This window comes from Apodemus sylvaticus, chromosome 9, assembly GCF_947179515.1.
Source record: "Apodemus sylvaticus chromosome 9, mApoSyl1.1, whole genome shotgun sequence".
Classification (NCBI taxonomy): domain Eukaryota; kingdom Metazoa; phylum Chordata; class Mammalia; order Rodentia; family Muridae; genus Apodemus; species Apodemus sylvaticus.
Genome location: NC_067480.1, coordinates 49,597,556 through 49,612,080, shown reverse-complemented (window position 1 = coordinate 49,612,080; position 14,525 = coordinate 49,597,556). Strand labels below are relative to the sequence as shown.

The 14,525-nt window shown below is 39.1% G+C and overlaps 1 protein-coding gene across 1 annotated transcript in view; it reads right to left on the bottom strand.

Annotated features, from left to right (window-relative positions):
- Dytn (dystrotelin) overlaps window positions 1-14,525 on the bottom strand; it is a 79,713-nt gene that overhangs the window by 25,335 nt on the left and 39,853 nt on the right. The window contains exons 10-12 of the mRNA XM_052193510.1: window positions 12,896-13,031; window positions 8,973-9,043; window positions 5,811-5,970 (exon numbers count right to left, since the gene is read on the bottom strand). Coding sequence (XP_052049470.1) covers window positions 5,811-5,970; window positions 8,973-9,043; window positions 12,896-13,031 — 367 coding nt within the window. The remainder of the gene's footprint in view (window positions 1-5,810; window positions 5,971-8,972; window positions 9,044-12,895; window positions 13,032-14,525) is intronic.

Here is a 14,525-nt window from a genome sequence, read left to right as displayed (position 1 = left end):
CAAAACTAACCAGCTTAGAACCATGCCTGACCACCCATCCTAGTTGAATCTGCCAGCCACCTCAGCTGGGTCTGAATGGGACACAAGCTGCGGAGTAGAGTACACCTGGGACAGAGTAGGGTCTGTCTGAGACACAGACAGCAGAGTCCAGTACCCTGGACTCCATTGCCTGGCCCATGACTCCCACTACCTTGCTGAGAAGTCTTGCTGCCATCAGGATCATCCAGCCAAAACCAAGGAAAACCAGATGTCTAAATGGTAGTGTAAAAACACAAGCAAAAAGACCAGGGTAATATGGCACCACCAGAGTCCAGTTATCCTGCTACGACAAGATCTGGATTTCCTAATGAAACTGAAGTATGAGAAGAGGATCTTAAATGCAATCATATAAAGATGATAAAGGCTTTAAAGGAGACATGAATAAATCCTTTATGTAAATATGGGAAAATACATTCAGACAGGAAGAAGCATTAAAACAGGAAACAAATAAATATTAAGGAAAGACAACCAAAAAGGTGAATGATATAAATAAAACTGTCTAAAATCTGAAAAGGCAAATGGGAGAAATAAATAAAACACAAACTAATGCAATCCTGGAGATGGAAAACCTAAGAAAGACAACAGGAATTACAGCTATAAGCATCACCAACAGAATACAGGAGATGGAAGAGAGAATCTCATGTGTAAAAGATGCAATAGAAAAAAAAAAACAACACATCAGTCAAACAAAATGCAAAAATCTATTCATGTCACAAAACATACAGGAAATTTGGGACACTATGAAAAGACCAAACCTAAGAATAATAGGAGGAGGAGGAGGAGAAGGAAGAGGAGGAAAAGGAGGAGGAGTCCCAGTTCAAAGGTCTAAAAACTTCTTCAACAAAATCATAGAAGAAAATTTCCCTAACTTAAGGAAAGAGATGTCTGTAAAGGTGCAAGAGACTTACAGAACACCAAACAGATTGGACCAGAAAAGAAAATATTGCTGTGACATAATAATCAAAATACTAAGTATACAGAACAAAGAAAGAATGTTAAAAGCAGCAAGAGAAGGCCAAGTAACATAGAAAGGACAACTTATCAGAATTACACCCAATTTCTCATCTGAGATTAAAGCTATAACGCTAGAAGAGCGTGGGCAGAGGTCTTGCAGATGTTAAGAGACCTAGACTACTATTCCCATAAAACTTCATTCATCGTAAATGGAAAAAACAAGATATTCCAGGACAAAACCAAATGCAAACAGTAACTATACATTAACCAAGACCTACAGTGGATAACTCCAACCCAATGAGGCTAACTATATTCAAGAAAACACAAGAAATAAATAATTTCACACTATTAAAGCCAATAGAAGAGAAACACACACTCTCAACCACCACCAACATCAAAATAACAGGAAGTAACAATCATTAGTCATTAATATCGCTTAACATCAATGAACTCAATTCCCCAGTAAAAAAAGACACAGGTTAACAGAATGGAGGGTAAATAGAATCCATCATTCTGCTGCATACAAGAAACATATCTCAGCAACAACAATAGTCATTACCTCAGTATAAAGGGCTGGAAAAAGGTTTTCTAGGAAAATGGACCCAAGAAAAAAGCTGGAGTGGCCATTTTAATATCTAATAAAATAGACTTTCAACTGAAAGTAATCCAAAAAGACAGGGAAATTCATATTCATTCATATTCATCAAAGGAAAAACCCACCAAGAGGACATTTCAATTCTGAACATCTATGCCCCAAATGGAAGGGTATCTACATTTGTAAAAGAAGCATCACTAAAGCTTAATACATTGAACTCCACATTTTAATAGTGGGAGATCTCAACATCCCACTCTCATCAGTGGAGAGATCAAGATGGAAACTAAACATAGAAATAATGAAACTAACAGAGGTTATAATTCAAATGGACCTAACAGATATCTATAGAACATTTCACCAAAAAACAAAAGACATAACTTCTCAGCACCTCACTGAACTTTTTTTCCAAAATTGATACAATTGATCACAAAGCAAACCTCAACAGAAGATTGAAATAACCCTATGCATCTTATCAGATTACCATGGTTTAAAACTTAAACCATGACTTCAACAATAACAGAAAGCCTACATATTCGTGGAAACTGAACAAATCCCTACTCAATGATCACTGGGTCAGGGAAGACATAAAAAAAGAAATTAAAGACTTCCCAGAATTCAATGAAAATGAGTGCACAATATACCCAGCCTTATGAGACACTATGAAAGCAGTGCTAAGAGGAAAATTCATAGCACTAAGTGCCCTTGTAAGTAAATTAGAAATTTCTCATACTAATGAATTAAAAATACATCTGAAGGCTCTAGGGGAAAAAAGAAGCAAACATACTCAGGAGTAGTAGATGGCAGGAAATAATCAAACTCAGGGCTGAAATCAATTAAAAACAAAGAGAACAATACAAAGAATCATCAAAACCAAGAGCTGGTTCTTTGAGAAAATCAATAAGATAAATTCTTTGCCATACTAACTAAAAGACAGAAAGACAACACACAAATTAACAAAATCAAGAATGAAAAGGGAGACATAAGAACAGACTTTGGGGAAATTCCAAGAATCATTAGGTCCTACTTCAAAAGGCTATACTCCACAAAATTGGAAAATCTAAACAAAAGGATAATTTTCTAGACAAATACCAATTACCAAAGCTAAATCAAGATCAAGTGAACTATCTGAATAGACCTATAACCCCTAAGGAAATAGAAGGAGCCATTAAAAATCCCCAAACAACAACAACAACAAAAATCCCTGGACCAGATTGTTTTAGTGCAGAACTCTACCAGACTTTCAAAGGAGAACAAATACCAATACTCCTCAAACTATTCCACAAAATAGAAACAGAAGGAACACTGCCAAATTCATTCTATGAGGCCATAGCCACCCTGACACCTAAACTGCACAAAGATTCAACAAAGAAAGAATTTCAGACCAATTTCCCTTATGAACATTGATGCAAAAATACTCAATAAAATACTTGCAGAATGAATCCAAGAACACATGAAAGATGTCATCCACCATGATCAAGTAGGCTTCATCTCACTGATGCAGGGATGGTTGAATATACAAAAATCTATAAATGTAATCTACCATATGAACAAATTGAAAGAAAAAATTATAGCAGCTTTATTCATAATAGCCAGAAACAGGAAGCAACCCAGATATCTCTCAACTAAAGAATGGATGCAGAAAATATGGTCCATTTATACAATGGAATACTATTCAACTATTAAAAACAAGGACATCATGAATTTCACAGGCAAATGGATGGAACCAGAAAATATCATCCTGAGTGAGGTAACCCAGACCCAAACAACACATATGATGTGTGCTAATTTGTAAGTGGGTATTAGCCAAAATGTTAAGAATAACCATGATACACACCACAGACCCAAAGAAGTTAAACAAGAAGGAAGGCCCAAGTGAAGATGCTTGAGTCCCACTTAGAAGGGGGAACTAAATAGTCATGGGAGGCAGAGGAAGGAGGAACCTGGGTGGGAGAAGGGAGAGTGAGGGGAGGATGAGGGGAATAGGAGGGCAGGATCAGGCATGGGGAGAGGCAGGAAAGAAGCCTAGAGGGCCAGGAGTGAATGAAAATATGCAGCTGGCTGAAGGTGGGTGGTATGGGGTGGATCTCTATGAAGTCCCAGAGGCCCAGGATGATGGAGGCCCAGGAGTCAATAGGGATGACCTTAACCAAAATGTCCAACAGTGGGGATGTGGAAACTGAAGAGACTTCAATAGCCAGAAAGAACTCCCAGTGGAGGGATGGGCATGGTAACCCACCTACAAAACTTTGACCCAAAATGGTCCCATCTAAAAGAAATGCAGGGACAAAGATGGAACAGGGACTGAAGGAATGACCAACCAGTAAGCATCGATTTTGAGATTCATCCCATGGGCAAGCACCAATCCCTCGTTCTATTAATGATGCTATGTTGTACTTGCAGAGCACTGCCTAGCATATCATCCTTCTGAGGGGCTCTCCCAGAAGCTGACTGAGACAGATGCAGATTCCCACCGATCAACTTTGAACAGTGAATCAAATTGAATCAGGGTTTCCCGTGGAAGAATTAGGTGAAGGACTGAAGGCCCTTAAGGAGATGGCGACACCACAGGAAGAACAACAGTGTTAACTCTGAGAGCCTGGGAGCTCGCAGAGACTGAGCAAGCAACCAAAGAGCATACAGGGTCCCCAGTGCATACGTAGACGGCTGGTCTCAGTGGGACAGGATGGACCTAATCCTACAGAAACTTGATGCACCATGATGGGAGGATATCCAGGGAGGGCTATCCTCTCAGAGGCAAAGGGGGTGGGGGAAAGAACTCTATGAGGGGGGACCAGAAGCAGGGGAGCATTTGTGATGTAAATAAATAAATAAATAGATAGATAAATAAATAGTAGACAGCTTAACTTAATATCTGCTGGCACAGCAAAAGTTCTAAATTTTCTTAATAATCTGTCTTTTCATTGTTGTGTGTATTGGAATGGAAAGCACCCGTGTAGTGTTTCAGACACATCCTGAAACACAGGCATTGCCTCTCCTGCCAAGGAGAGACTGACAGATTATGTTAGACTGGGACGAAAAGAAAGAAAATGAACGTGACACTGCAAAGAAAATTATTAACTTTGTGGTCATTTATAATAGTCAAGGTTTCAAGCGATAATTAAAATTTTGGAAAGCTTGTATCTGCCATGGGTGAGCTGGATAGCTTTTCAATTCTTAAATGTTTTTTTTTTTTTCTGACAACAACTGGTGAAACTGAATGTGAAATTTTTTTCTTCTTATCTTTCTTTTTCTAAAAAAAATATTGCATAATGAAATTGGCAAGCTCCAGGAGGCTCAGCATAGCGCAGAGAGTCAATATTCACCACGTGGCCAATATATATTACAAAATGAAACATGGGTAGTCCCACTCGGAGAGCAGCTACAACACTGGGATTTTAATAAAGTCGAGTCTGAAACAAACACGGTTTTAGATTTCATAATGCATCTACCGTTTCAAAAACAATTGCTTTTTATGTTTGATGTTGTATCAGTGGATAATACCTTAGTTATGTGGAAGACTACAGAAAGATTTCTTTCTTTTTCTTTTTTTTTAACTGCACCTTTATGCAAGACTAGATTTCTTCATACAACTTAAGTAAACCTATCCTAATAGATTGCTTACAGCAAGGAAAGTTCACCTTTCATTAAGTTACACATTATAAAGGTTTAACAACCTCTATATGCAAATCATTGACACTCTTCAAGGCTCTGAAACTGTCCAGTTATTGCTTGAAAATATTAAACATACAATAGTTTATCAATTTCATATCTCAGTTAATGAGTGTGTTTTTGAAGCACTTCTCAGTCTTTGTTGTTGTTGGATAAAATAGCAACAGATATGATTCACAGAGATAAAGCATTTGAGGAAAGTCTCAATACTTTTTAACAATGTACAAAGGGATCCGAGGTCATTTGCTGTATGGGAGCACTTTGCTCTCCCAGCTCCTCTGTGTGACAAGACTGCTGTCTGGAAGGGTGTATGGCATGGTGGGTGGGAGTGGGAGCTGATTTGGGGAGATGGAGGGGAGGGGATGGGAGGAGAGGGGAGGAGAGAGGAGGGGAAGGGAGGGGAGGGGAGGGGAGGGGAGGGAAGGGGAGGGGAAGAGGCTGGTCCAAGTGATGTGTGAGGCTTTGGGAAACAGCCCTTCTTTGGCCTGGGCAGGGGATACTTGAGGCAAGACTTCCAGGTAATCCGGTTAGACAGTAGCTCTCATATTTGTACCTGTAGGTTTCGTCTCATCTGTTGTAGCTTGGTCCATAGGTTATCTTGGTTGGTTGTGAGCTCCTGAATCTTTGTTTCAAATCTGCAGTTCTGTTCTTCCTGTAAGGTATATGTGCCTTGCAATTTGTGCTTGTATCTATGTAACTGTTTTCTGAGAAGCCTGAAAAGGAAACAGGTTTGCATAAGAGCAGAGTATCACCCATACAGTCGAGTGAGAGCTTAGCAGGTCCTCCTGGTGTATAACCTATGCCTTGACTACCATTTCATTCCATCCACACCCCTTGCTGCTGTTTCTCTGTGGGCAGATACCCTTTGTGTTCATTACATATGCTTTGCAATTAAGTATTTCACTGGCTTTAACCATTTTTAGAGAACTTGCCAGGCCTGCTGGATTAATTTTTGACAACATGGTTTAGCACTGACTTACATTTACATATTGCCCTTATCTTTTCATTTTTTTGTGTCTAGAAATACCCCATCTGGGAAGGAAATTCATTTAGCATGAAGACTCCAGAGAAGGCATGCAGTCCGTGAACAGAGATCCGTTGGTTTACACTCTCCCCTCGAGTCTTGCCCCTGGAGGTTATTGCTTCAGACACCTCCTTGCAATCTATGCTAACACATTACACTTTCAACAAAGTCTTCCCTGACTTCCCCATTACCTCCCCACAAGGCAGAACTCCAGCCTCCTCTCTGGGACTGTCTAGATGCTTCTCTTCTTGATTTTTCTGCATAGTTTTTCTCTATGTCCAATTGCTATCAAATTCAATGAGATGAGATCTTGGGTTTTTATCTAGTCTCTGGCCTTAATTTCTGAGCTTACACACCTATACTAAATTACTTCACTGAACATTATTTTCCAAATCTGGAAAGTCCATTTTATCACCACATTCCCTGGTCCTGTCACATAGTAGGTGTACAATTAACATGGTCTTGTTCTTTGATCACTCCTGTTGGAATTTAAACAACATTTAAGGTGAACAATGACATGTATCCATATCAGAGCTCTTAAAATTGCTAAGTGCCTGGGAAAGGTCTTGAAATAAAGTTTGAGATGTCACATAAAGCAGGTGTCTCCAAATAGTCACCTTTAAACCTTTAGTCACAAGGAAGCCTCATCCAAATATCCTAATTGAGTTGGAGTGCTAAGCATTTTATATAGTGATTTTTTTTTCAGGAAGGATTCAGTCCAGGGGTTATATAACTCATTAGGCTACATTCTCAGAGGTGTGTAGACAAACTGTAAATACCACAGTGTTGTGTTTCATTGATCAGGACAATCTCTCTTTTTGGCCCATGTAGTCTAAACCATACATCCTTTCCTCCTCTCTAGCTTACCCAACATGTAGATAGCTGAAGTATTCTCATTCTTCAATAGCCCAGGGGAATCCAAGCCAAGCCTTATCAGAAACAATTTCTTTCTCTATTTCTTTTGTTGCTAGCTTTTTTTGTTTTGTTTTGTTTAACAAGATCTCACCATGTGGCAGCCTAGAACTCTCTAAGTAGACCAGGTTGGCTTGGAACTTAAGAGATCCACTTTCCTCTCAAGTGCTAAAATTAAAGGCATGTGCCAATACACCTGGCTCAGTACACCTGGCTATTCTTTTTGTTTTTATTTTAGAGGGAGAATTCTCATAAAGTGTTCATTCCTGGCACAAGTATTTCCAGTAGTTTGAAGCCTGCTACTTTCCAAGAAAATTTATGATACCAAGTTCATATTACCTGAGAAATAATTCTTTCCAAATGACCTAGAATCTGTCCTTTTAAAGTTTCATATTTGCTTTCTATAAGTAAGCACACTGAATTCTTGGAAGTCTATGAGGTCTTGGAAGGAGTCCAAATGCTCTCAGAAAGGGCGCATGCTGTGCAGAGATAAACAATCTCATTGAGTTCCCAGATACTGAAGAGTAAGAAGTTGTCGCTAACAATTGGATGACACTCTTCCAATGTATGATCAGAGACAGGACCCTATTACACTACCAGGGACTTCACACTGTCTGTTACTGAGCTTACAGTTAACTGCCCATCTCGGGCCACTTCCACTGTCCCCTGTTAATCTGGACCTCCAGCTGTTCCTCTTCTTTTCAATCCCTTGCAGTTATGTCTTTATTGATTGTTCTACTGGTTCAGGAATTAAATGTTAATAATCCCAAACTCAACCAACCTATTACTGGTACCCTTTATATCATGTCACACATACATCTGAGATGTGTGCTGTCTACAGTTTCATACAAACCATCAATAAAAATGCTGATGCATACAGCAAAAATGGAGCCTCTGGTTTTCATTTCTTTAATTAAATCTGCCTGATACAAGTTTGTATGCTTTGTAGTGATATTTTATTAGGTTGCCAATGGTGTATGCAGCAGATATGGATTACATATAGGGAATAACATAGCTTAAAATCATTTCTTAACAATTACAAATTTTGATTATTTTGAGACAGGGTCTCACTATATAGCCCTGGCTATCCTAGAATTCACTCTGTAGACCAGACTGGCCTCAAACTCACAGAGATCCACCTGCCTCTGTTTCCTGAGATTAAAGGCATGCAACACCATGACTGGTAAGAATTTTTATTTTATATTACATTTGTGTGTGCGTGTGCGTGCACGTGTGTGTGTGTGTGTGTGTATGTGTGTGTGTGTGCCTGTGTGTGTCTGTGTGTGCCTGTGTATCTGTGTGTCTGTGTGTATGCCTGTGTGTGTGTGCCTGTGTATATGTGCCTGTGTGTGTATATGTGCCTGTGTGTGTGCACACATGTGACATGGTGAGCATGTGAAAGTCAGAGGACAACTTGCAGTAGTCAGTTCTCTCCTTCCAATATGTGGGTCCTAGAAATCAAAATCAGGTCAGCTTATCTGGCAAGTATGTTGTCAACTGAAACATCTTCACAGCCCCTTTTACCCCTTCTTTCAAGTAATGACCTCGGGTGATCAAGGGTAAAGGCGTGCTGTACCTGCTAGACATGTTCCTTATGCCCAACTACTCACTCAGCATTACGTTTGCTTTTTTACTTTTAAACTTCACATTGAAGGGAGTTTCTTTTTTCTATAGAAATGTCTCTATAAAATCTCAGGAAAGAGGTCCTGGCTTGTCTCAGCTCCTGTCACATATCCACATGAGGTTCTGTCTTCTGAGATGTCTGCATGTGGCTCATACCTTCCTTCCCTGTGCAGAGTGTTGACAGAGTCACGAGTCCTCCACAGTTCATTCTTAATGTTGACTATGGTCTAGAGAAGCAAGAAAGTAGAAAAATAATTTTTTTTTAGTTTGAACTTAAGCACATTTAAAAAAATTGTCATAGGAGCACGATGATGATGTATTTTTTTCAAAATAAAATACAGTATTTTACAAACTAGCTGATGTTTGGATTTATGTCTAAGACCAAAAATGCAAATATTAATTTATGAAGTGTATAGTCATGTAGCCTAATTTACAGTTAAATATATATTAATATTAGTATATTATATTATAATATGTTCATATATATTAATATATAATACTAAAGGTAAATGGTAAGATACAACAGCTTTCTGCTCCCATTAGCTACTTCTCTGAACAGCCACTTCCAGCGTCATCCACAAAACATGGTTGGATCCTTTTCTGTCTTTGATCTAAGCTTCTTGCTTTTTCCTTCAATGCTCGACTTCACCTTTCCCCATTGTCTCCTACAGCCATTACTTCCCTTTGAAGTCACCAAGTCTTTTGAATGAATGGCTCTATTCTTCCTCACTGTACTTTATCATGTCCCATTCTGCTTCCTGAGCTGCCACATAAGGATTTCTGTTGACCCAAGTCAGCTTGGTCCAAGCTCCGGGACACAGTACAGAGACCCCTCCCATGGTTCCCACCTAAGACATGGATGTCCCCATATTTACATTTGCAGGCAACTATGGCTTTACTCTGAAGCTTTCCTCTTGCAAATGACCTAGAGAGGGCCTGGGCCCAGACGAACACTGTTCAGATGATGAAAGGTAGGGATGGGGGCAGGAACCACAGAAAAAGGAGAATGAGCTAGATACACACGTGTGCGGTCATCTTTCCTGTTGGTGTAGACTCTGTTGCTTCTGAGTGACAGGCCCTGTTATTTTCATTTAAATATTCAAGCACAGCTTTTAAGTAATGACCTTTATATTATTAATGTAAAAACTGTGAACATTTTTGGTTATCCACATTATCATATAATACATTTCTTCTGTAATTGACAAACATTTTAGGCTTCTGTATGTAAATATACAATGATGTTCATAGACTAGATGCCATAGTTTATTAAGTCATTCTCTGGTAAAGAACATAAAACTGTTGCTTTTTAATTTTAAAAACTTTTATTATTAATGTTTTATTCATCACAGAGGATAGGGCATACATATGCATGGTGCTTGTGTGGAGGTCAGAAGACAGGCTCCTGGGATGGAGGTCAGGCTGTCTAGCTTATATGGCAAGTGCCTTGATGCACCAAGTCTTTTCCAGGCTCCTAAGATTGTTTTTAATTGTTTAAAATTAGATGCAGTAAATGAAGTTGTGTGGCTTTCTTGGACACGTGTGAGAGGTTTTTGGGCTGTCAATTTATTAATAGAGTTAGACCTATACATACATGTATACACACTTGCTCACACACAAATGTAGAGAGAAAGGACTGCAAATATCTACCCCAGCAAAGGTCTACTCTGCAAAGGTTACCTCTGGAGAGCTAGGGACAAAGTTCCTATAGTTGAAGCGAGTGAAATTTTAGGCACAGTATTTTAAACTTCAGACTCACATCTTTCTTGTACTACTAAAATCATTCTAAATAAACAAGAAATGCACTACGAGCATAAGGTCGGATAGAGAAAGTATAAACAAGAACATGCTAAGGAGGGAGGAAGACATAGCAGGCCTCCTTTAATCCCCATCAGGGAAAAAACAAGTCACTGTTGTGTGAAATGAGCCTCTATAGAAACCTATGCATTTTCTCTGGAAGCAGGAAACAGGGTAGCTGTTTCCTAGTTCTCACACATGCACAACCAGTTTTTCCTGTCCACGAGGGAGCTAGTGAGGTGCCACCATGAGGTGTGGCTGCCTCTGATCCCTTGATGGTCCCTCAGAACACCTGGATCCATGCCTCTCCGCACTGGTAGATACCCTGCTCACTCTTCAGGCATGGTTCTACTTAGCACAGCTGTCTTGTGAAAACTAATTTTTTCCCTTGATTAGTAAATTTATTAAAAAGTGTTATAAATGATCACCCCCTGATGGCTCCCTGAAGATTAGACTGCATCAATGATGAACATTTTGATATTTTTCTAGAAGAATAATTATTTCATAGCAGCATTAAAAATAACAAAAAATTGAAGAAATGGGCAGGTGGTAGTTTTGGGGATGGAGTTGTATTTATGAAAAATTAATAAGTCCTAGGCATCTGCCACGTTGTTGGAGTGTAGCATTTAATGTTACACATCTTTACCTCTCACACTAGTGATAACAATAAATCCAAGAACAATAACAATATTAGGGCTGAAAGGAAGCTTGAGGAGATGATGGGCAGATATTGGGCATTTCATGGCCAGGATGATGGTCTTGGTGTGATGGGCATACACCTATCCATATACTCCACAGTGGTACGAATTAAATATGTGCCACTTTTCATATGTCAATCATACCTCAGTAGAGTAGCTAAAAAATAATAAAAGGGAGACTTTTGCTATACAGTACACAGATAAGTATCATAAAGTCAGAATATCAAGTGATAGCTCTTGGAAACACACAACAAGAAGCAACTGAATTGAGCAGGAAACAGCACATCCTACAACCACAAAAATTCTAGTGCCAGAAATGACACAGAGGTTAACAAGGGAGGGACCACTTAAACCAAAAACAAGAGTAGGAAATTATTGTCACTTATCATTAATCAAAATACTTAAGTCACAATAGATTTAAAATTTTAATATCAAGATAAGGCATGTTAAAAATAAAATTCACTTAAGGAATCATTTGATTTTTTACCAGAGAGCTAAAACTACAAAAAAACTACAAAGAAAAAAATCCATAAAGCAAGTCACTCTATTCAAAAGACTGAAGGGAGCAAGGTTTGCTTCTGCTAAGCTGAAAGAGCAAAGTTTAAATATATTGACGTATCAAAGTGAGACTCCAGAAGGATAGGGGCGGGAAAGGGGAGGGACAAAATATAATGCCTTCTAAAGTATTTGGAGGTGGATTACGTTTCACTCAAGCTGAGAAAAAAAATCAAGGCAAGTGAAATTATATTTCACTTTCTTGTAAATTGGCAGAATTAAATTGGGGTAATAGTTAAGTTTAGCTTTAGCCAGGTTTCAGTGAGCTAAGAGATGGAATTGCTGGGTATATGATCTGGTAGAACTTTCTGAAAGGCAATTTTGCAATAAGCATGATGAACCTTAAACCTATTTCCAATGACCTTTTTTGGTAATCCTACTTTAGAAATGTATTGTAGGAAGACAATGGGGTAAACTGTATACAAAGAATAATGAAAGGAAGTTTTAAAAGTAAATTTTAAATTACAGTAAAAATTGGAAGCAACCTAAATGTCAAAAAAAGAGAGAGTTAAATGAATAGCATTCTGTCTATTTAAATAACTATGCAGATGTTTTTGAGGAATTCTGACAATGGAAAAATGTTCACAATATAATTTACATTGACACTTTGACAGTTTAATCAGTACATCTCAAAGTAAGCTCTAAATGAAAATATTCAAAGGGAGTGAAGCTTATTGAAATGTTAATGATGCGTACACATAGATTATTTTCATTTTTTTACTTATTTTTCAAATTTTATGTAATAACTGTATAGGCCAGGGAGGGAGTGGGTAGGGTTGCTCACACCTATAATCCTGGCACTCTGGAGGCAGAAGCTCAAGGATTGATTCAGTTCTAGTCCAGTTTGGGCTACAAAGAGAGACCATGTCTCAAAAGACAAACGAAAACATGTAATATTATATGATCGAAAACACAACTCCATAGTTTTCATTGATTACATTAGTCTGGGATTAATTAGTTTTACAAACCTTTGTGCTTTCTTACAGAGTGGGCACCATGCTTCTCTCTGGCTCCTCTCCCTTTTGGACTCACCTGGTGATGTGGGTTGTGATTTGCTTGTAGAGCAGGTGATGGCCTTTGACACAGGACTCTGGTAGCTGCTGTTTCCACTGCTCTGGCTGAACTTGCATACAGTGGGGCTTTAGGGCATTTATACTGAATGCAAAGCCTGTTAGAAAGCAGACTTTTATACGATGTTGGAGCAATTTTTAATGATTAAGTATGATATCAAGAATTTTTTTCTGAAAATGTATTTTTAAAAGATTTATTCGTGTGTGTGTGTGTGTGTGTGTGTGTGTGTGTGTGTCCGTCCGTCCATGTATGCCATTCGTATGTTCCCAAAGAGCCCAAAAGAGCATGTCAGATGCCCTGAGGCTCAAATTACAGGTACCTGTAAGCCATCCTATGAGAGTACTGGGAACCAACCTTGGGTCTTCTGGAAAAGCAACAAGTAATTACCAGCTCTCTCCAGCCCCACTTCCCTTTCTGACTGAAAATGTTAATGAAGATAGATGTCAAGGTCAGTGTCTCCTCCTCAAATAGCAATAATGTGGTCTCATTTCCCACGACTCTCCTGTGTTATTTTCCAGATAGACTGTCCAGTTTGTAGAGCTAGACAGCTGAAAACGTGAATGAAAATCCCATGTTCCTTTCTCAATGCCAATCTAGATATAAAAGCATGAAGTAAGTCAATGATAATGACTCCCAGGTCATCTTGTCCAGGTCAGAGACCAGGGATTCAAAGCATGGGTGTGTGCTTGCTATGTCGTATTTGAAGGAGCACAGATGACTGTAAGGTCAGGAATATTTGATTGTACAGAGGTCCATTAAGTTTAATTCAAAATTATTTTGGAAGCATTTTACCATCTTGGGTTACTACAGTTGAGCAAAAGAAAAAAAAAGATCAAAAGACCAGGAAATTGCCTGCTCACAAAAACTTTACATCTAACAAAGAAATTAATTCTGTTGCTTTTGGTAGACAGCAATATTGACTATAAGACACAATGAGAAATATACCTAGCCATTTCTGTCAAGAAGATGGGTGTATAAGGTTACAGAGAGCAACACAGTTTTGGAGTGCCACATTCTATCCTTGTCTTATTAGATAATTTTAACACTTCAGGATTATGTAATTGTCTCAGCTCTGATGTATGTAACAAAGGACCATATACAGTGAGCATTAAATAGCAGAATTAATTTTCTTTTACATGTCTAGATGTTAGAAGTCTGAGATCGGTTCCAGTTCCCTCCACACTTAACCCACACCCAGAGATAGCTTGACTCCCTCCCAGGAGTTCTGATACCACCAGGCTCAAAGGTGAATATCCCTCCCCCTACCTCAATACCTGTTGTGACTAGGATTCCCCAACCCGTGGCCCAGAGGATGCAGAACCTCCCACCCTGGCAGAGACACACCTTCCTTCTGGTTCCCAACTGTGCCCAGGAGCAGATCCTGTGCTCCAGCTCCTCCCACCCTATCCACACCCAGAGTCATCTTGACTTCCAGGAGGTCTGCCAAAGACAGGCTCACAGATTAGGTGCTCCAGACCTCCTCCCACACCCAGAGACAGCCTGACACAAGGAGGCCTAAAATAAAAAGGCTCACAGGAGGGACAGGCTCCAGTCAGAAACAGCAAGACCAGTTAATATCAGAGATAACCAC